A 21,148-nucleotide genomic window follows, 5' to 3' on the forward strand; every position below is an offset into this window, starting at 1 on the left:
AGAATGATAATTATAACAAGAATTTTCGTCAAATTTCAATTCCAAGTATTGTTTGTGTATGAACACAGCTTGTGATGCTCCATGGAAAAACATCGACGGAACACCACATACTCAAGTGCGCATCTGGGTAACTCTTTAAAAATAAGTTTTATTTTTTTCCACCCACACTTTCCGATTAACTGATATCTCAATCATATCAGGGACTACAGTTTTATCTGTATCCCATCATACAGCTAAAAGGTTCATCCACCTCAAACTAATCGAAGAGTAACATTTTAAAAAACATGAAAGGATTTGACGATGCGGTCATGATAACAATGACCAGGTCTTAGCGCGTTAATTTGCGCTACAACGTTTGCCTTAACTAAATGACGCGATGCCAGAGACAGCTTATCTATAATTTGTGCCCTTCATTCACAATCGCTGTCATGAATCCGCTTTTCTCGAGGAGATTACAATAAAGAACGTTCTCTGACACACAGGTGACGGGCACGCAAAAGTCGCACTTAACTATTCCTTTTTTTTCACTTGCGATAACTTGGTTACGAGGAAATGTATGATCTCATATTTCAGATTACATGACAAAAAAAATTGCCATCTTCCTCATTCTATATTCAGCCCTACAAATGTTTGTGTAACGATGTAAGGTATTAGGACATAAAAGCAAGGGCATAGCCTTGTGCTTTGCAGTCTCCATTGCGAAAAGATTGTTATAATTCAATTCCCACTGAAATTATTGGAGGGATTGCTGTACATATGCGTTGTAGACAAAACGCCAGGTCAGCACAGATGGAAATTCACAAAGTTCGTGTGCGTGTGTATGTGGTTATTTTTTATTTTTTATTTTTTTTCAGTTTTTAAGAACCGAGACGAATACGGACCGAAATCTATATCGATGTTAACGAAAAAGTTGCGTTCAAGTAACAAAGTGGATAAATCGGTTACAAAAACTTTTAAGTTTTAGCAAGCTCAAAGCGGGCTTTGACCATCCTGTGCGCTCGACCAGCTAATCAGAATACTTGATTAGCTTCATCTCTCTCGCTCGACGGGCCAATCAGGACATAGGATTAGCTTCATCCTTCTCACTTGACTGGTGAATTAGAACACTGGATCAACTCGCGGGGCCATACGTTTCGAGCGTTAGCGCTTCGTCTATCGCTCTGACAAAGGGCTAACGCTCGAAACGTCAGCTTTTAAACTCTTTACGGTGGCCAATTTACGTTACCAACTCAGTTGATAATACTTAATTATTCCGTTATACTCTCCCACCGACGCAGCACTACGGTTTCTCTAGAAACGTACCTCCTTTATCTATAGGGAAAGGGACCATTAAGAGACGCGTCTTTCACCCGAGTGCAAGCCCCAGCGGAGCGAGGAAAGCAGCGCGATCACGGCTCACGAAAGTGTCACTTATTTTCAGTAAACATTAAAATTTTTTAAAACCATTATTATCTTCTGTTATACTATATGACGCTAATAAGAAACATCTGATCACAGGTTGTAGTTCACTGGAAATAAAAAGCACCCTCCCCCATAAGGGATACGTAAACTGGCAAATAATTATAAAACAATGTCATATCGTTGCGTCGTCGGCCCACGGATTCCAACTACTCTCGAAATGTTTCTTTCTTTTGAATCTTCTGAAGTATAGTACAATTTAGTTCCGTTTAGTAGGGCTGAACTTTGGTAAATCATATCTCAATCGTCGTTGACTTTCTTCTCTACTCTGATGGTAACGCATTTATTGTGCTCTTTTTCCTTCTTCACACCTTTTTCCTTCTTATAATCTATTTTTTCCCAATCTTTAGATTTTAATTGTTTCATTTTTTAGGCAAGAAAAAAATCCGGGTTTTCAGAGATTTGTCTGTAGTACTTATTGCATATATTCAGTACACACCGAATGTCATGTTCACTCGTATCGTTTTCAGAAAAGACGAAGTACCGGTACATGTAATTGTATTTAGTAGTTTTCACTTAATATCATTTTGTGTTCTCTTCCAACACCAACTCTGGGTGAAAGAAAGTTAAGTTGAAAGTTACAAGTGACTGCGATCCTTACGATCTCAGCGACCAATGAGAAGCAAACACAACAACAACAACATTTATTAAAACACGATAAAAAAATTACAGCAGAGCTAATGTGGTCGTGTATTTAAAAGTTAAAAGTAGTTTACAAGTGAATAAAACGCTTAAAATCTAATCAAAATTTAAAAGGATCTAACCTATTTTAAAAAATAGATAACATGTCTGTAAACTAATCTATTCGCATCAAGTTCTGCGTTTAAGAAAATTTTTAAATTAGCTTTTGCTTGCGATTGCACGCGTATGGTTGTCAAGAGAATTCCATAGTGATACGGCTTTGTAACAAGTGGACTTGCGAATAATTTCTGTATTTGGTTTTATTGGTTTTATTTTGGTTTTATCTATTCGCATGAAGTTCTGCGTTTAAGAAAACTTTTAAATTAGCTTTTGCTTGCGATTGCACGAGTATGGTTGTCAAGAGAGTTCCATAGTGATACGGCTTTGTAACAAGTGGACTTGCGAAGAATTTTGGTAACAAGAATGTCAATTTCCTTCGCAAGTTATAGTTGTACTCATATTTCGTAAACAGCTTCATAATAGGAACGGGAAAGAAGTTATAAAAACAGTCGTGTGCTAACATAAGTAATCTATATTCGTATAAATCTTAAATAGTGGGTCACTTGCTTTGGGCTAAGACCTGATCGCTGGGAGTGTACCGATCCAGGCCATAGATGATCTTTGAGGCACGTACATGTATTCTCTCCAGCTCATCAAAGAGCGATTTGCCGCAGGAACCCCATACAACCAAGCCATAGATAACAGATGGTAAAAATACTTTGAAATAAAAATCAGCTCTCGCTGTAGTTGGTAAGAAATACAAAGACCTGAGAAGATTCATTTTTTGTGAAAGGGACTTAATTAACTCTTTTCAATTTCGATGCCTAAACACCTAGTTGATTTAACTTGAGTGACAACACTGTTGTCAAGCAGACGTCCACTCTGTATCATTCAACTTGTAGGGTGCTAACTGTGTAAGTATTGTTGCACTGGTATTGAACTGATAAGTGTATGAAATAAAAAATTACAAAGCTGCTAAATAGCCCAAAATATAGATATTTTGAAAATGGCCTTTTGAGATGTTACAGTTTTTGACATTCATACAAGGAAAGTGGCTATTGGGCTGAAAGCTGACCTATTATTCTATAGATTTAGATTTTAAAATAGGAATTTTAGCTCTTAAAGTTACCCCAACTTTCAAGAAAACAGGTCCCTGTGGTGTTATTGCACCAGCAAACTTGGACATGACCCAGGCCTGAAAATGCTCAGTGAGTAACACAGCCAGATAAATTTGAAATAAGCAAATGGTATACCTAGACTTTAATTTAAACGTTCCAGGGATGCAACTACCCTGATCTGCTGTCTGCAGACAGAAACCTGTGTGTATCAGGTTATACATGAGTCAGTGATAACCCTCCTGCCAAACAGGCAATTAGTTATTCCTTCTGATGTTTGATCTTTTGGCGACCAGTTCCTGAGCCAATGCTGATGCATATAGTTTATCAATATACACCAATGTCTGAGATCTTACTGCCTTTCCTTTTGTTCCTTGCTGTTGCAAGCTTCATTTCTTGCTATCCACTGGGGATATTCTTGTTTAACCATTTTCCAATAACTTTCCTGAAGAGTAACAAAACCATTAGTAAAAATGCTATCTGGTGTTTCAGGCTTAGAACTTTCTTGGAACCCACCTGGAGACTGATAAACTGAGCATTACTAGTACACATGGTTGCCTTTTTTCCCAATCCACTCTGAAGTGCTTCCAATTCCTTGTGAAGAAGGTAAAAAACACAGTTAATACAAAGAAACTAATTACTCATAAGTTTCACACATCAGGATGTCTAATTTCAAAGCCAGAAGGCATGTATAATAACTTACATAATAATATTATTTACATGACCAATTCTGATTCAACACAAGTGCAAATTACAAACAGCACACATACTGTCAAAATTTCATCCATGAATTTATGTAATGCATTTTACTTGTAAATTATTAACTAGTAACAACATGATTTCATGTGCAATTTGGTGTAAATACGCACTTGTCAAATTTTTAAAAACTTCAAATTCCAATCACCCTATAGGCTTGTACAATTTTGTTGCCTTTTAAAATTTACTTGTGCTTACTAAGACCAAATTGCACACAAAATCATGTTGTTACCTATAGTAATTCAAATTCAAGAATATTCAAATTCAAGAATGGTTGAAGAATAAATCTCTCTAGTTGGTTGCAGGGAATCTATCCTTCTGTCTTGTTTAAAGCCAGGAGTCCATTAAGTAATGGGCTCCTGCTGAAACTAATTCTACAATGAAAACTGCTGTTTATTCAAGTCCTTACCTCAACTGTAATTAATAATTGCATAAGCATTAATAAAATTAGAAAACAATTGATAGGTTTATCCACTTTTCCAAATCAAGCATGAGATAAAATATTATCTTTCTTTGTAACTATTGTGCAACCATTATTTGAAGTAGAAGAAATGTTTTATTTCAATCTATGAATTATTATTATCATTGTTGTCATCAGTATTATCATTTTACCTACTAACTGAACATTACCTGCACTAACTGCTCATTTCTTGCCTTAGTTCTCTGAAAGTCATGTGTAGTCAACTGAAGTTTCTTCTGCTGTGAACTCATACGTGACTCATTTTCTGCAAGCAACATCTCACGTTTGGCCAAACTGAAAAACAGTGCATTCAATATTTATATGCACTGGTACCTCTGCAATACAATTGCTATTTAGTTATGAAGATGTATCACACTAAAAATCCTATATTCCTTCATCTAAGTACAGCCCTAAGGAAAGCAGCAAATAGCTCGATGCCACTGACTGTGAACAAATTATAATAATTTTGTGAGGTTAGCTACAACCCTAGATAGTCAAATTGATAGCCTGTGAAGGCATTAGTTCATAATTGTATGTATAGTTCTGAGGATAGAAAAGACAGACTAATATCAGATTTCCAATGATAATTCACAGTTTCCTTCCTTCCTATTTTTCGGATTAAAGCTAATATTTTGTGTGAAAACTTCACCCTAAGAAGGATTTCTGTAACTAAAGAAATAGTCTGATATCAGGTAAATGGCAGTTATAGTCATTACTTCTTTAATTTATAGCACTAAAAAATCAGTGGAACAGTTCTTACCACCAAAAATTACTTTTTTTTTTTCAGATGGAGTCAGTCTTATTACAATAACGGGCCTCTGCTATAGGACACAAGACCAATTAGCACACACGACCTGAAATGACCAGCATTTTTAAATAGCGCGCGTCGTTCAAAAGACCTTGACACCAGTTGCCGCCGAGTGAGGCATCACGTTAGATAACAATGAATAAAAATTAAACCTTACATTTCTTCGTGTTTATGGCTCAGATGAGCTTCTCGTGCAAGCCATTTCGCGAGGTTGCTTTCCTCTTCCATCACACGACACTCATCATCAACGAAGAGAGGGTCTGGGAGAGATTTATGATGTAATGATTAACCCAGTCCCCTCTCCCTCTTATAAGAGGAAAAGATGGCAGCCTTTAGCGGCGGGTTTGTTTTGTTACTGATGTTTTGTACATTTACAAACCAGGTATGTATTGATGACCTAGCTGAAATCGAGGAATTATTTGATGCTGAATCCCTCTGATGCAAGGAATTGAATATTCTTCCTTTTTGATCAGGGAGCTGGACAAAATGTCGGTCAGTTGGGCGTTCTTCACATTGAGGGAAACGAAGATTCACAGGACTTCTGCATCGCCTTTAATGAGGAGTGGGTTTCTCTTCCTACTCAGCTGGATAGCACGGTAAATACTGACTTTTTTCAATAATTCTATTCTCTTGAACAAATTCTGCTTTTTCTTTAAACATGAATCTGCTCATCCTTGGGATTTTTTCAAGACTTGTTAAGTTGCGAGGTAACGAAAGTAACAAAGGATTATTTATTACATTCGAGTTATTTTGTGTTTGTTTGTTTTGATGGCCGTTTACTCCGGTTGAAACCATGAAGCCTCGGGAGAACTGTTTTCGTTCCTTTTTATTGCGCTGTTGACAGATCGGGGTACTCTTGTCTTCTGCAATTGTCTGATGCTTCATGTTGTGAAATCCGGAATCGCCTTCAATACAAATTTCATTAAATATTTAACTCGTGGTATAGGAGCTTCTAGTGATTTTGCAAGCCTCCCTTATTTCAAGCATTTGTCAGTGCAACAGACTTCTTAGATTATTTGAGCGGACAACAAAATCACAACTTGATTTTTTTTTCTTAAACTTGTGAATTACATAATTATAAAAGATAATGCGCGAGTTAAAGTAAACCCCAACCCTCTCTTCACCCCTGAAATTGTGTAGCCTTCTTTGGTGTGGATTAAATACCTTATTGGCAGCTCTTCAAGTAAAAGATAGGTGGAGTATTTGCACATTTTTTAAACTTCTGTCTAAGTTGGGTTTTCTCTGACTGTTGTATAATAAGAGTGAGAATAATGATGATGATAATGTTGCTATTATTATCAGTAGTAGAAGTCATAGTGTTATTATTATTATTATTATTATTATTAACAATAATAATCTAATTAATGATAATGGTGATGGTCATGAATGATAATAACTATAAATTTGGGAGTTCTTTTTCCATTCAATCCACTAACACAATGTTGATCTTGTTCATATTGTTAATTAAGGACTTGGCTGTCATTTCTTATGAGACTCATCATTATGCCTTAAATCTAATCTATAAAGAGCCAGCATTTGAGTGTTGCAAAATTTTTTTTGTTGTTATTGTAACTGTTAACTACCTACATATATGTTTTTCAGCCAAAGTATCCTTTGGTAGAAGCCAAGCCTTCAACTCTTTGCAAGGAACCACAAAATCACTCAGAGATAAAAGATGCTGCTGTAGCAATACAAAGGGGAAACTGTACATTGTTTCTAAAAGCTCTGTATTCACAAAATGCTGGAGCAAAAGAAGTAGTCATTGTCAGTAATGATAGTTTGGTAAGTGAATTCAGCCAGGCACAGTCATACACATGTTTGTGAAGCTCTCATTGAAAGTACATGAGCATGTAGAGTTCATCAGTGATGACCAAAAAACATTGAGTTCTTCTTGATATAAAAAGTTCAGATGTCCTTGAATGAATTACATATTAAAATTGTAAGGTTTCTAGCATCAGTACTAGAATTTTCTTCAATCATGAGTCAGATGTATTACTTGTTTTGGTTTAAGGTCTTCTAAAAAGGTTAGATTATGTTTAGGAATAAACAACTTAATAAAAGTAAACTTAAGTACCAATGTGATTCTAATTTACTCTATATTTATGATCATTCAGTTCACCCCAGTTGCCAATTCATCAGAAGAGTATGCTCAAGTAACAATTCCCATGGCTGTGATTAGTCATGATGATTGGATCAAATACAAAGATAAGGTTGGTCAATATGTTCACTCTTCTCTTCAGCAAGAGTTTAAAAATTTGCAATGTTGTGGTTGTGGACAGGCTTTCTCCATTCCATTTAAATTTATTTTCACAATAAAAACCACAGGCTTAACCCTTTTTTCCCAAGATCTGACATTAATTCTCCTGCCTAACTGCTACTTATTTCCTTGTATGTTAGTTACAAGAATTTGGGTTTACATGAAGGGAAAAACATCCTCTGCCTGATAAGTTTGAGTATTCTTATTACCTATTTGCCAGATAATGTACGGATATTAAAGGGAGAAGTTTCATTTTACCATCACTTCTGGGGATCAAGGGGTTAATTAAACTCCTAAGTCAAAAGACAGTAAAAAACATGACTCCTAATTTCAAGAGCTCACTAATAGTCCAATTTTACAATGTCATTTTAGTGAGTGAAAAGAATGATCAATCAAAATACATGTACATGTGTATCAAGATAGCATCTAAGCAATATGTTGTAAATTTTTATATATAGGATTTTGGAGGTGATGTCAAAGTGCAGATGTATGCTCCACCCACTGATTTAGTGTCTAATATTGACGGCAATTTGGCAATATTGTGGCTACTTGCTGTAGGTACTGTGGCTATTGGAGCTTATTGGGCTGGTATTACAAACAAGAAAATCATGTAAGTTGGTAAATATCTGTTTAAAAAAAATCATAATTAATATCGATGCCCACTTAATTGTTTAAGTTATCGGGTATTTTCAATAGTTATATTTTACTGAAGAGTTGGTGAAGTATCTGGATGGTCATTTTTGCCAGGTGCTTTTAGTAACCTTGTATCCAGTATTAGATCAGTGAATTAGCACATGATCTCCACATCATTTAGTGTGTGGGTGATAAAAGGATGAAAAAAATTATGTAATATTTGCAAGTAATTTGAATCAATTCTGTTCTGTCAAGGGGAAGCATGTTAAGAGGCAATACTAACACCAGTGGAGATGACAGCCAAGCTAACAGAGAGCATGGGTCTGCTGGAGAGGACTCTTTTGAAGTGACTCCTCTGTCGGTTGTTGTATTTGTTCTTCTGGTTTGTGGCACTTTACTGTTGCTATACTTCTTCTATAAGTATCTGGTATATGTTGTGATTGTTGGCTTTGCTCTGGCTTCCTGTTATGGATTGTACGAGTGTCTTCATCCTCTTGTTTTATGGCTTCCTCTTGGTAAGTAATAACAGCATTGTGATGATGTACACTGTAATTCCTATGCAGGGGTGGGTTGGATACCTTTCCCCTCCTTTTAGCTTTGTAAAAAAAAGCAAAAGGAAATCTCTGTAAGTTAATGGTTAGCTAATAGAGTCATGTATTTTAGTCTCTTTTGATCTCATTAATCTTGCAGATACATTGTATGGAATGTAAAGCTCACTTTTTGATTTTGTAAATATTTGATTTTCACTATGGCTTGTCAGAATGTTTTACTAAATATCACAGGGAGGTTTAAGGTTATATAGAGCCAATGATAGGTCTTTATCAGTAGTTGTTGAATTAAAGGAAAATATAAGTGACTTAGTGGCAGTCACTTGTAACTTTCTGTCTGACTGATTGAGCTGGTAACACAAGATTCCAAAGCCAATCTCATAGGACAGTCAAGGTTTTTTTTTTAAAGAACATGTAACTATTAGTTGAAAATAGTCCAGACCAATAATCGGATAAGATGCTGTAGTTATTGTTTAAAGCATCAAAATAGTTTTATTAGATATAGATGATATAAAAGCTTTTCTTTGATTTTCTTTTTCAATTTAGGAGATTGTACAGTCCCAGCCAACCAGATTCCACTTTTGAAAAAAGAGCTGCAAATAAGAACTGTCCTGTTAATACCATTCTGTTTGGCCATTGCAATCTGGTGGGGTATTGAAAGGAATAAGAGGTATCTATTTCCTTGAAAATATCTTTTAAGTCAATATGGTAAATTCAACCCTACATGTACCTCCATGTAAATATAAAAAATGGCAAATAATGGTAGATTTACTGCACAGTAATAGTACAGGTCCAGTTAGTTTTGAATTGAAACTAACATTTACTAAAGCAAAAAAAAAAAAAAAAAAAAAAACGCTTATTCTCTGCAATGTATTTTGTCTTTCTCTAGCTATGCCTGGATACTCCAAGACATATTGGGTATATCATTCTGTATAAGTCTGATGAGAGTCATCAGATTGCCAAGCCTGAAGGTTTGCACACTGCTCTTGGTCCTTCTTCTAATTTATGATGCATTCTTTGTTTATATCACACCACTCTTCTCTGCTGGCAAGAGTATCATGGTTGAAGTTGCAACAGGTAAATGTTTCTGTTACTCAGTTTGGAATTTATCTACAAGTGGTTGGGTGGGATGATCCCTCTTTCACATAAAAGAAACAAGGGTGCTTATGGGATAAAGGATATGAAATGAAGAACTAAGAACAATCTTGTCATCAAACAAAACTCCTTTCAAAATGGCTCAGGCCTTTAATGCAGTATAACAGCACTTTATTCATTTATTTTTTTACTTTCTCATATTTTGGTGCTTGCATTTATCTCTTCAACCTTTGAATTCCCAAGATCGGATTGTTGATTCTCCCCTCCAGTTGCTAAAAATTACCTTGTATATCAGGTACAAAATTTTGGTGTTGAATCAAGACAAAAACTTCTACCTGATAAGTATTTTCATTGCCTGTTTGCTGGATGTACAGATATTATAGGGAGAAGTTACATGTTGATCACTTCCAGTTTATCATTAAATCCACTCACTTGGCACTTAACCTCTCACATATGTTTCTCTTTCTTTGCTAAGGTGGTGACAGTAAAGAATCATTACCAATGGTAATTAAGGTGCCTCGACTCAGAATGTCAGTGTTATCTGTGTGTCTGAGACCATATTCAATCCTGGGATTTGGAGATATCCTAGTTCCTGGTAAGCTCAATTTTTACCAATAATGAGAATATATTTTCCTTGTTGTCAGGTTTTTTTTAAGATTTTTTTTTAAAACGCTTGCATGTTGGAACCAGCACACTATATCAATTCTATGTTAAGTATGTGAAATGGCTTTTAACATCAAATCTACAATGGAATCCATAATGTCTCCATTCTATAGTCAAGCACAAGAATGTAATTATCAATTTGTATTTTGTGGTTAAGTTTTGTCCATATTCATCTACTTTTTCACATGGTTGTTTCTGGTAACTAGTTTGAAACAAACAAGAAAATTTTGAACAAAGGACACAAACTTTCAGTTTCATTCCTGGATCCAAGAAGTACAACATTGTATTAAATCAAGTAATCAAGTGGCATTTAGCAAGTTGGTAGTTTCAGGTTCAAATTTGAAAATCACCTGTTGTGGCTATAAAGCCCAAAGGAGTATGAACAAAAGGACTGTTTTGTTGTTATTGTTGTTGTTGTTTTGCAACTAAGTCAAGATTGCTAAATGATGTTAAAATTTATTTTTAGCCCTTTACATCAGTTTCTGTCACACATTTGATATCATGACAAACACTCCATGCAGGATATATTATGTTGCAACTACTGTAGGTGAGTACTTAATCAGTAAATTGGACTGACTTGAATAATTTCAATTTATTAATAATTCAATTTTTACTCCTGACCAGCTCTAGTGAACATGTATTGATCACTCAGTATGATTGTTGTTTTACAATATATGACGGTTTTAAATGTTTGAATGATTTTAATTAATGATTTATGGCTGATTTCAAGTTAAAAAATGGTCTGAATGGGAGCTTTTTATAGTTATATAATAAATTATATAAAAATATTGTTCAGTATCTTGTTTGTATTTATCTATTTAAAATACATATTTTTTTGTGGTTCCAGCTTATGCCGTAGGTTTACTCATCACATTTGTTATGTTGTTTGTGATGGAGCAAGGACAGCCAGCCTTGGTGTATTTGGTCCCATGTATTCTGATAACTGGTGTTTTTATTGGCTGGAGACGCGGTGACCTAAAGAAACTTTGGAGTGGACAAATGGTACTTTACTCCCCCCCCCCTTGCCTGTGCATGAATCTTCTGCTGTCTCTTTTGGTCACATCTTATTTTTTTTAATAGTCTTTGGCATTTTTCTTAACAAGGAGAAATTCTATACTTGATTTTACTAGGTTTTACTCAAAAGCTGAGCAGTTGTTGTTTATAAAGTTTAACTTAAGTGTTTTATAACAGGTTAATACATTTTCCTTTGTTTTGTTTTGAAATGCTTTTCCATGGTCCATAGACAAAGAAAATTAGTCAAATCAAACTAGTTTAAAATCAATTTAACCTGAAACTATTTTCAATGACCACATGTAGAAATAGTTACAATGAACAATCCTAAAGCAAAGTTTGCATAAAGATGGTAGTACTTGAACCTTTTCAGAGGTTTTAATTCAAACAAATTTAAGATATTAACTAATCCAAGTTGTTTTAACTGTTTTCCTTCTTCATCATAACACTCTGTGAGGCAGCTAGTCTGGTATTATATTCATGTTATTTTCATAAAAAGAGGTTTCAGAAAACATTTCAAACCACTGTAGGGCATTTTAATTTTGCTGGAAGTATGTTTTGTGCATTGGGTGTTTGTATATTCTGTACCAGAAATTTTTGTGGCTTAGAATGGCTAGGATTTAATTTCTTTTAGTGTTCTTGTTTTTCTTCGATTTTTTTAACTGTGTTCATTTTATTGATATTAGCAATTTTCCCCATCTATTTGCAATGTATTTTTTAAATATACTTGTTTATTTCTTTGCTTGTTTGTTTGGTTTCTTTGTATGTTTATTTATTTCCATTTGTTTTCTCAGGTTTCTGAAGATGTTGGTCAAAATGATGATAGTGAGGATGAAGAATTCAATCAGGAAAGTTTAACTAAAAGGCTTATAGATAATGAAAACTAGGAGCAGTCAAATGTCAATCATTCAATTTATTATTGCTATCAATTCATAGGTAAATCAGTGAGAAAAATATAATTTATTTATATTTTTAGGTAGTTAAAGTTATTTTGCTAGAACTGGTTGGTATATTAATAGCAGGATTAATTTTGTATTAAACAAGATATCATAATAGTGGCAATTCCTTTATGGGCATATGTTTCATTGTACATTGTGTATGAATCATGTGTTAGGTTTGACACTACTGAAAAACAATTTTTGATTTAAGAGTGAATTTGTTATCATGGTGACTTGCATGGAAAAGTAAGTCACATAGTGAGTGAGTTAGTGTTCTTTTGGTACAACAATGAGATCAACTGAAAAAATTGTAGCCATTGGTGATCATGAGAGATTCAATCAGCTTTAACTTAAAGCACTATTTTGATATCAGGGAGTTGAAATGTCATTTGATAACTTTAATTAATATGATATTACTAGAGAAAACTGTAATGGTCCCAGAAACAAGCTAAATTGGAATTTATTTTTGTATGTTACTTGGATATGTTGTCGTCAAACTGATTTCACAAAAACATTTAAATACACAAGTGGCTTTCATCACTGGCAGGAATTGAATTTTGCCTGCTACTTAAACCACTCTTGGCTATTATAGGATGCCCAAAAGTTTTCTGTAATTTTCCTAAGTTCTATATATGTAGTTATTGGTAACATTGTCATATATAGGACTTCAAACTTCCTTCCCAGTCCTCATCTGGTAACCCACAGTGTATAGCACACTAGTAAAGGATTATTGAAGGAGTTACTGGAAAGAGGCTGGATCAACAAGATAATTTTTCATGCAGCCTACCTAAATAAAGCAGATATAGGCATGGTGGTGTAATTAAAAATGGAGTTAGGTTTGGTACATTCTGAGAAATAATGCTTGTGAAATTCTGTTGAAAGAGATGAATTATTTTTATCATTAGTGGTAGAATTGCAAAAAATTAAGTTGGTAAGCGAAAAAGCTACTGCACTACAGCAGTGGCCTGCATTTAATACCTGTCCTTTTGTCAGTTTTTGTTCCATTCTTTGGTTTTTCTCTAACTCCCCCATTTCCCTCCTGTGCAAAAGTAATTTCTAAGTTCTTTAACTAAATTTCAACATGTACATAGACTTTATGAATTAAAGTACTTAGTATCAATATTATTATGAACTGCTAGCAGGTATCTACTATTACTGTAAGGGTAAACCAAAATCTGCAGTGTTATTGGGCAATATTATTCAGAAAGATTCTTTTAGGGGATATGACATTAAACTTTCAATTAATTGATGCTGTATATTTTTTATTAACTGATGATTGTTTTTGGTGTATGTGAACTAACCCTAACTCCCATCACAATTTGAAGTGGATCTTGATTCTCCTTACATCTCCTTACATGTACATGGTCAAGCAAACACCAAGACGTGTTCAGAATAAAGAAAATTGTTAGCAGGAGATAATGTAACTCAGCTAAATCTTTAGACTACATACAGAGATTTGGATCAGCTTTGATATTAAAAGCAACAACACCCTTAAACCTTGTAATTGAAGATTTGTAGTACAAGCTAAAAGAATGATGAGAATCAATATATATATGTTATTCACCAGCCAAGGTTGGTCCATATTGGGAAAAACTGTCCTCAAGGTCTTAGATACTGCCTGAGGCCTACAGCCTCAGGCAGTACACAAGACAGAGGGCACAGTTTTTCCAGTTATTTTTTTTCTAAATCCTAACAAATGGTTGCAAAAAGAACCTGGATGATAAAGGGCTGTAATTACGGCAAGATTCTCCATAAACAGAACAATTTATGAGGGAGTAGATGGTAGAGAAAACAAGGGTGAAGCAAATGAAAGAGAGAGGTTTCATTAAAACATATTTATTTGCGCAATGATATTAAAAGGTGATTTTAAAGGCTTCCAAGAAACCTTTAAAACATTTTTCGGATACTGCCCGCTGTGAGCAGGCCGGATGGGGAGAATACTGCTCACTCTTGGAACCAATCAGATTGCAGGATTTGTGGAATACTGCCTGCTCACGAACTGAGAAAAATATAAATGGTGTTCATCCTTTTCTAAAACTGAAGCAGGGATTTGTAAACCATGTAATTTTATATTGGAAAGACTTCCAGTGCCTATAGTGTCTTTCCTCTCACCCCTCTGAGAGCAGATAAGAACATCACACCAAAGTTTGCTTTAGATAAGAAGTATGGAAGTTAAAAACTCATGCACAACACTCTTTATCTTGTGCCAGTCTCTTCTTGTTCCAGTTTCAGCTTGCCCAAAGCAGTGCAAACCATCTTAAATTGTATGTAATTCAAAACTGCTCTATTTTTCCCAGCATATAAACAAAATTACACATGTTTAAACAAGTATTGTGGACTTTACTTTCTTTATATTTTCTTACAAGATATAGAAGGCTACTCTTGATATCCTGCTGAATATTGGAATGAAATCCCAAAGTATCTTACAACCTTTCTTCTAATTTCCATGCAAAGCTGTGTGAGTAGACACCCATACATAAAAAAAGATCCATGGGCAAAACAACCCTTACTGCACTTTCCTTGAACTTCACATTTTGCCTAAAAAAGAGAGTAGGAAAAAATAGTCTCACAAAAGGTGGGTAAAGAGCAGATTTTTGGGTACCAGGCAAAAATGTTTTTAAGATGCTGACAAAAAGTTCATTCTTGTTGCAAGAATGGGTTTGCTATGGGTTCCATGCCATCAACAGGACAAATTAAAACCACAGCTGTCCCTCTGCACACAGCCAGGCCCAATTGCCTTGTCTCATCAGTGAGTTTGAATGGGTCATCAGGATCTGTAAAAATGACAAAATCTTGTGAGCAAACATTTTAAAATTTTCCTTCGGTAAGGACCATGACAAGCTCTGTGTATGTAAATTTGTAGAGAATAGACGATAAATGCCCTTCAAGGAATGTGCGAAGTTGACTTGTTACCTCAAAGATTGGTAGTACCACAACTGGGCACTAAATCGGAAATAAATTATCTTTGTAATCTATTACCTCTTAAACATTCCGTTGTATTATCCAACACTACATTCAGTAAGGCATCAAAACCTTTCAAAACACCTGTAGCTGGAGACAGAAGTAAATATACCATTAAGTTGTGGGTAACGTTCAGCAACGCAATGCGTCGCTCAAATTCTGATCACTTTCTTAACATATGGACGAAATTATTGACGAATACTGAAAGTGCGAATAAAAAGCCACTGCTTCTGAATAAAAGGAGATTTATCACTATACACACTAAAGAAGAGACAGGTTACTCTATCTAGTATCTTTAATAGTCATACCGCGTGTCGGCGAACACGAAAGTACATCGATTTTTAAATAACTTTGTCTTACCTTCTCTTCCGCCTTGAAATTTCACTCGAACTCTTTTATCAAGAAATTTGGACAACTCAAATATGCTCTCCTTTTTCTTTCTTTCAGTCTAGAAAAATGTGATGAACAGTTATACACAAAAACATACACTGATCGCTCTTTGACAGGATTTACAAGAACACCTACCGCCATCTTGGTTATTTCCGATAAGATTGATGGGATTGGGAAAACTCTCTTCCAGACCCCCGCTAAACTTTGGTGACTGCAGGTGATCTCAATTGTTAGTTCTACTCTTGATACTTCGAAACATAAACCTTCTTAAAATATATTAAAGTTCACACGGCAACCAGGTGGACAATCAGACATAGTTTGATGCTACTCTGGTTTGCAGATTTAATGAATGTAACTGAAGAAGACATAGTTTGACGCTACTCTGGTTTGCAGATTTAATGAATGTAACCGAAGAAGTTACGATTCATAGACCCAACGTTTCGACACTCCTGTCTAGTGCCTTCGCAACAAGAGGTCCTTTTATATGATCACTAATTAGCGGCCTTTTTTCTGACGAGGTGTAAATAGGCGTCAGGAAGCAAACCGCCATCGTCACGATTTAAAGGAGCGTGGGCGGAGTTAATATGCCAAGCCTCCAAACAAAGGCGCTGATGGTAACGCCGATTAGTGGTGATAATTTTAGAATTATCCCATCCAATTGTATGGTTGGTTAGGCATGTATGCTCCGATACAGCTGAATTTTCCTTTTTGCAAAGAAAAACCGCTTTTTGGTGCTCTTTTAACCGTGTACCAAACTGACGTTTGGTCTGTCCGATGTATTCGTTGTCACAGTCATTGCAAGGAATAGAATAAATGGCGTCGGTTCGTTGTTCTTTCGCGACAGGATCCTTAGGTTTGGCGAAAATATGCCCCAAAGTCTAGAAGGTTTTTGAGCAACTTTAACGTTGTGGCTATTCAAAATTCTCTTGATGGGTTCCGTAACACCCTGTATGTAAGGAATAACAGCAAAACCAGTCACTAGTTCCCTTTCATCAAGAGCGTTACTATTTGTAACTGGTTTTTGGCAGTTACGGAGAAAAGTTTTTGTATAGCCATTTGCCTTTTGGACATTGGCAAAATATTTCCTCTCCTCAGCCTTCAAATCGAATGAAGATGATAGACAGTCAGCCCTCCTAAGTAAAGTTTTGGCTACAGACTTTTTATAGCAAATAGGATGGTGAGAATTGAAAGCGAGGTATTTGTCGGTGTGGGTGGGTTTACGGTAGACACTTGTCTCTAAATTACCCTGAACCCCTCTGGACACATTTAAATCAAGAAAGGGCAAATGTCTATCCTTTTCACGCTCAAGGGTGAATTGGATCGACGGCTCTACTGAATTCAAATGCGACAAGAAGCGCTCCGCTTCATTTCAGGATACCACAGAAATAACATCATCGACATCGTTTCCAGAAAAAGGGTTTAACCGGTGAAGTGGCAAAGGCCCTTTGTTCCACGTCTTCCATTACCATGTTAGCAATGACAGCAGAGACGGGCGAATCCATCGCTGTACCAAAAACTTGTTGATAGTAGGTGCCGTTATATGTAAATTGCGTGGTTTTGAGGCAAAAAGACAGCAGATGAATAATATCCTCCACAGGCAAAGAAGTTCTTTGTCCCAGGGAAGCATCTTCTCTGAGTCTTTCCTCCGCAACCTTAACGGCAAGATCAACTGGGATTTTGGTGAAGAGCGAAACAACGTCGAAAGATACTAATTCTTCACAAACGTTAAGAGTTTTATCTCTTATGAAATCCGCAAATTCGCAGGAATTTTTGACAGTGTAATCAGTATTCCCAACAACAGGCGACAAAATTCTCGCAAGATAACCAGAAATTGCATAAGTCGGAGAATTGACAAAAGAGACAATGGGTCTCAAAGGAATTCCCTGTTTATGAATTTTTTTTAAAAATTTCGCCCCAACTCCAACTTTAGGTAAACTGACTTGAAAAACTGATTATTCGTAAAAGAAAGAGGACTGCGAACTAACGAGCGGTATGAGAAACGTGCGAAAAAGCGTAACTGACGAAGAAAAACGCTAACAAACTTAACAAAAAGCACTAACGAGGAGGTATAAAAAAAAGATAAAGAACAAAATAAATAATTAAATACGAATTACACGAAAAATAACCAGCATGTGCTTAAAGCGCAAAAAGTCTCAATGTAATTGATAAGCACATAACTCACGCTCTTGTGATCATGAACTGCCCCTTTCGGATTTTGCTAAAATATACCTTCAAATAGCGAAGGGGTTTACTGCTGTCTCGGAGTATTAAAATTAGATTAACTAAAGTACATCCTTATTCGTTATGAGTTTATCTTCGCTTTGTTAAACAGTTGAGGTAAGAACCTCATTGATTGAATTATCGAATAATTGACACTTAGGATATTAAAAGGACATGATTCTTTGCAGTCGCCAGTGAAGAAGATCGCTGACTTTAATGGCTTTTTGACCTTTCAGTGCGGCATTGACTTTTTAATTACTGTCAGGCTTTTCAAGAAAGAGTGTCCAAAGTAAATCTATGAGAGAAAACAACATAAAGGAAAAAGTTGTCTTAGCAGTTTTGATTGACTGTCAAAGACCAAATTGAACTTTTATCTGACTCTTATAGGGAAACATAATTTTGGTTTTGTTACGTGTGAGAGGCGAGTATAAATCTAATCAAATATATTTAAAAGATGAACTTTAGAGATGAATGCATATATTTTTCTTCTTTACAACACTACCCAGCTTTCCTTTTGCATATTTTTCACAATAGATCTGTCGGAGCCACTAAACAAAGATCCTGAATGCGCCAAAAACGAGAACTACGAAATGCCAAGAAAAACCGAAGCTAGCATGAGCTGATGAAGCCGAAGGATTCTCGCAGCCTAAGAATATTGTGTTCATAGGCAGCTGAAAACAGCTCCAAAGCCTTTACTGCTTAATTTCAATTTGCAAGCTCATGAGAAAAACCCAAGATCTTTCAATAAATTTGCCTTCTTTTAAGATGTACATCAGGTTGGTAATTTCCTGTGGGGCTTTGTCCATTTATGAAAATTGTCACCTGAGTTCATTAGTTACAGGACTTTCTTCAACGATAAGTCAACTGAAAGTAAAAACAATAATTTTTATGTTTATTTGGTAGACTGCAATTTATCCGGCCCACATTCAGAATTTTATGACAAACATCACACTAGTTTATTGAAAACGCCTGAAGGACCTTCTATTGACATCCAACTGAAATCCTGATTGATTCTAAAACAGTTACATTTGACAAGCACCTTCTGATATCTAAATCTTTAACATTAATTTAAATGTTTAAAGTTTATTTTGTTCAGCAATATGAACCTTGAGAATAGAATCTCACCTTGTATAAAGTGAGTCATCTTTTTTTCTTTTAAGATAAATTTCGAGCTAATATAAGGCTGGGAAATATATTTCTGCTCGATTGTGGTTATGGTAAAACATCTAGCTATGCCTTATCAATGTTTCAGTGAGTCAGTATTTTCCAGCGGTGGGTAAATCTTCCTTGTGGGGATCTTAGAATGGCCCTGTTCTTAATAAAGTGTGATGGAGCTGGGCGGGAGAGGATTCAAATATGGTAGAAGAAATATTTTGGCGATGTTGTTATCATATTCCTGCTCTCGACCACTAATCTTATGAAGAAAGCTACTTTTTACTTTTTCTCTTGAACGGAATTCGAAGCTGACAAACCGCGGCCTGCACTGCTTGCTGGCTCAAAAGTGAGTCTATCGAAGCAGGTCCCGTGAACCAGGAAATCGTGACGTGTTTCTGTTCGCGCAAGCCAAGTGCTGCTATATCGAGCTATTTTCCCCAGTTGTTGTGCGTTTCCCCAAAAAGTCCAGTAGAGAACCAGGAAATCGTGACGTGTCTCAGTTCGCGCAAGCCAAGTGGTGCTATGTAGAGCTGTTTTCCCCAGTTGCTGTGTGTTTCCCCAAAAAATCCAGTAGTGGTGCGGAAAACGTAAAACTTATAAGTCCACAGGCTTAGCTTCCTTCCTTCTCTGACAGAGAGCATCTTCCTCGCACGCTCTTTTTATTTCTTTGATGTCAGTTTTTTCCGGCGGAAGTAATTACTATTAAAAGGAGGAGGCCGTAAAGATAACTTTCTCTTGAAGAACTGATCGTAATTTATCCCTTTGTAGGTATTTTAAGTTTCATATTTACTTCCTCATATGGGAAAAGACTGCTTTCATCTCATCTTAGACATCTTAGTGCAGAGCAAGTGTAATTTTGGCGAGCGAAAGCTTAGTAATTTCTTGAAGAGTATTATTGCTGCCATCTTTGATTTTAATGGCTGCGGAAGGCTGGAGAGAGAGAAATAAATTTGTACCAAGGGGGCGGTCGACGGTCACAAATAAAAAGACGGGTGGGGGTGGGGGAGTTAAGATTTCCTTCCCCCACCCTCCTACCCCTACCGTCTACTCTAACTCCAAATCAAACATGGCCGGTCGGCGTTAGACGCATGCACTGCAGGCTAAGCTCATCTCAAGTGAGCCATGCCTGTAATACTGGATTCCAGTATTCCAGAGAGCACCAGGACAGGGGTGATCGTTTTACAAGTCTTGTATGGACTGTTCTTCATCATGGGAATATCAAAGCCGAAATTTTACAGAAAACTAAGTACTAATGTAGCATCTTACTTTAGCAGATCTGTTAATACTGATAATTTTTACTCCTACAGTATCCAGGACGCGTGTCATATGTACTTCTTAATAGACCACCCTCTCCGTAGAGTCTCTGTGGCTCAGCGGTAGAGCATCGGAGCGCGGAATCCGAAGGTTTGATTCCTCATGAGGACACGACTTCTCGTCATGAGAATTTTTTCTTTGTCCCACGCTCGTGAAAAGACGAAAAACATCTTTCTCTGGTGTATATTGTTGACAATTTTTTCCTTGCATAGGATGTACTGTTAAATGACGAAAAGATAGTCAATTTGAATCATGGAATTCCTGTAAATATAAAATCAAGGATGTCTGTGACATCCCTATAGTCCGCGTCACTTAACCAGGTTCTGAAAAGATATTACACTGCCGTGATGCTTTCTTAAGCAATACACAGGTTGGATGCTTCTCTGCGCTTGGTGACAGTTGCTAGTTGCCTTGCGCTTTTTTTTATTTTTTTTATTTTCACCTTCCAACTGAGATTGGTCCATTGCTGCAGGTAGTAGGATATAAAAATACCAGAAATCTCCCAGCGACCCGCCAACGATGAAAAGTTTAACGAGCGAGGTCTACATAGGAAGGGTGTGGGGAGGATGAAGGTGAGTGGGAGGAGAACAGGAGGAGAGGAAATTAGCACAAGTTGGATTTAGGGGGATAAAGCAGTACCTGGAAAAAACATGGGGATAACTGCTCGAGAAAAAGAAACACAACA

General features: G+C 36.1%; 3 protein-coding genes across 3 annotated transcripts; 1 reads left to right on the forward strand and 2 right to left on the reverse strand.

Moving 5' to 3' along the window:
• Window positions 1-2,257: 2,257 nt before the first annotated feature.
• Window positions 2,258-5,520, reverse strand: LOC131798418 (centrosomal protein 15). Its single transcript, XM_059116063.2, has 4 exons — window positions 5,436-5,520; window positions 4,641-4,764; window positions 3,771-3,848; window positions 2,258-3,699 (listed from the first exon to the last, which is right to left on the reverse strand). Exons 1-4 carry the CDS (start codon window positions 5,504-5,506, stop codon window positions 3,607-3,609), a joined length of 366 nt encoding a protein of 121 aa, XP_058972046.2. The 5' UTR covers window positions 5,507-5,520; the 3' UTR covers window positions 2,258-3,606.
• A 38-nt stretch (window positions 5,521-5,558) lies between these two features.
• Window positions 5,559-13,672, forward strand: LOC131798417 (signal peptide peptidase-like 2B). The gene is made up of 12 exons (XM_059116062.2): window positions 5,559-5,660; window positions 5,752-5,874; window positions 6,881-7,060; window positions 7,393-7,488; window positions 7,994-8,145; window positions 8,424-8,683; window positions 9,263-9,386; window positions 9,606-9,793; window positions 10,287-10,406; window positions 10,941-11,021; window positions 11,322-11,476; window positions 12,280-13,672. Exons 1-12 carry the CDS (start codon window positions 5,601-5,603, stop codon window positions 12,370-12,372), a joined length of 1,632 nt encoding a protein of 543 aa, XP_058972045.2. The 5' UTR covers window positions 5,559-5,600; the 3' UTR covers window positions 12,373-13,672.
• Window positions 13,673-14,742: 1,070 nt separating this feature from the next.
• On the reverse strand, window positions 14,743-15,995 carry LOC131798432 (U6 snRNA-associated Sm-like protein LSm7). The gene is made up of 4 exons (XM_059116075.2): window positions 15,910-15,995; window positions 15,745-15,832; window positions 15,403-15,474; window positions 14,743-15,197 (listed from the first exon to the last, which is right to left on the reverse strand). Exons 1-4 carry the CDS (start codon window positions 15,913-15,915, stop codon window positions 15,061-15,063), a joined length of 303 nt encoding a protein of 100 aa, XP_058972058.1. The 5' UTR covers window positions 15,916-15,995; the 3' UTR covers window positions 14,743-15,060.
• Window positions 15,996-21,148: the final 5,153 nt, after the last annotated feature.

This window comes from Pocillopora verrucosa, chromosome 1, assembly GCF_036669915.1.
Source record: "Pocillopora verrucosa isolate sample1 chromosome 1, ASM3666991v2, whole genome shotgun sequence".
In the NCBI taxonomy this organism is placed as follows: domain Eukaryota; kingdom Metazoa; phylum Cnidaria; class Anthozoa; order Scleractinia; family Pocilloporidae; genus Pocillopora; species Pocillopora verrucosa.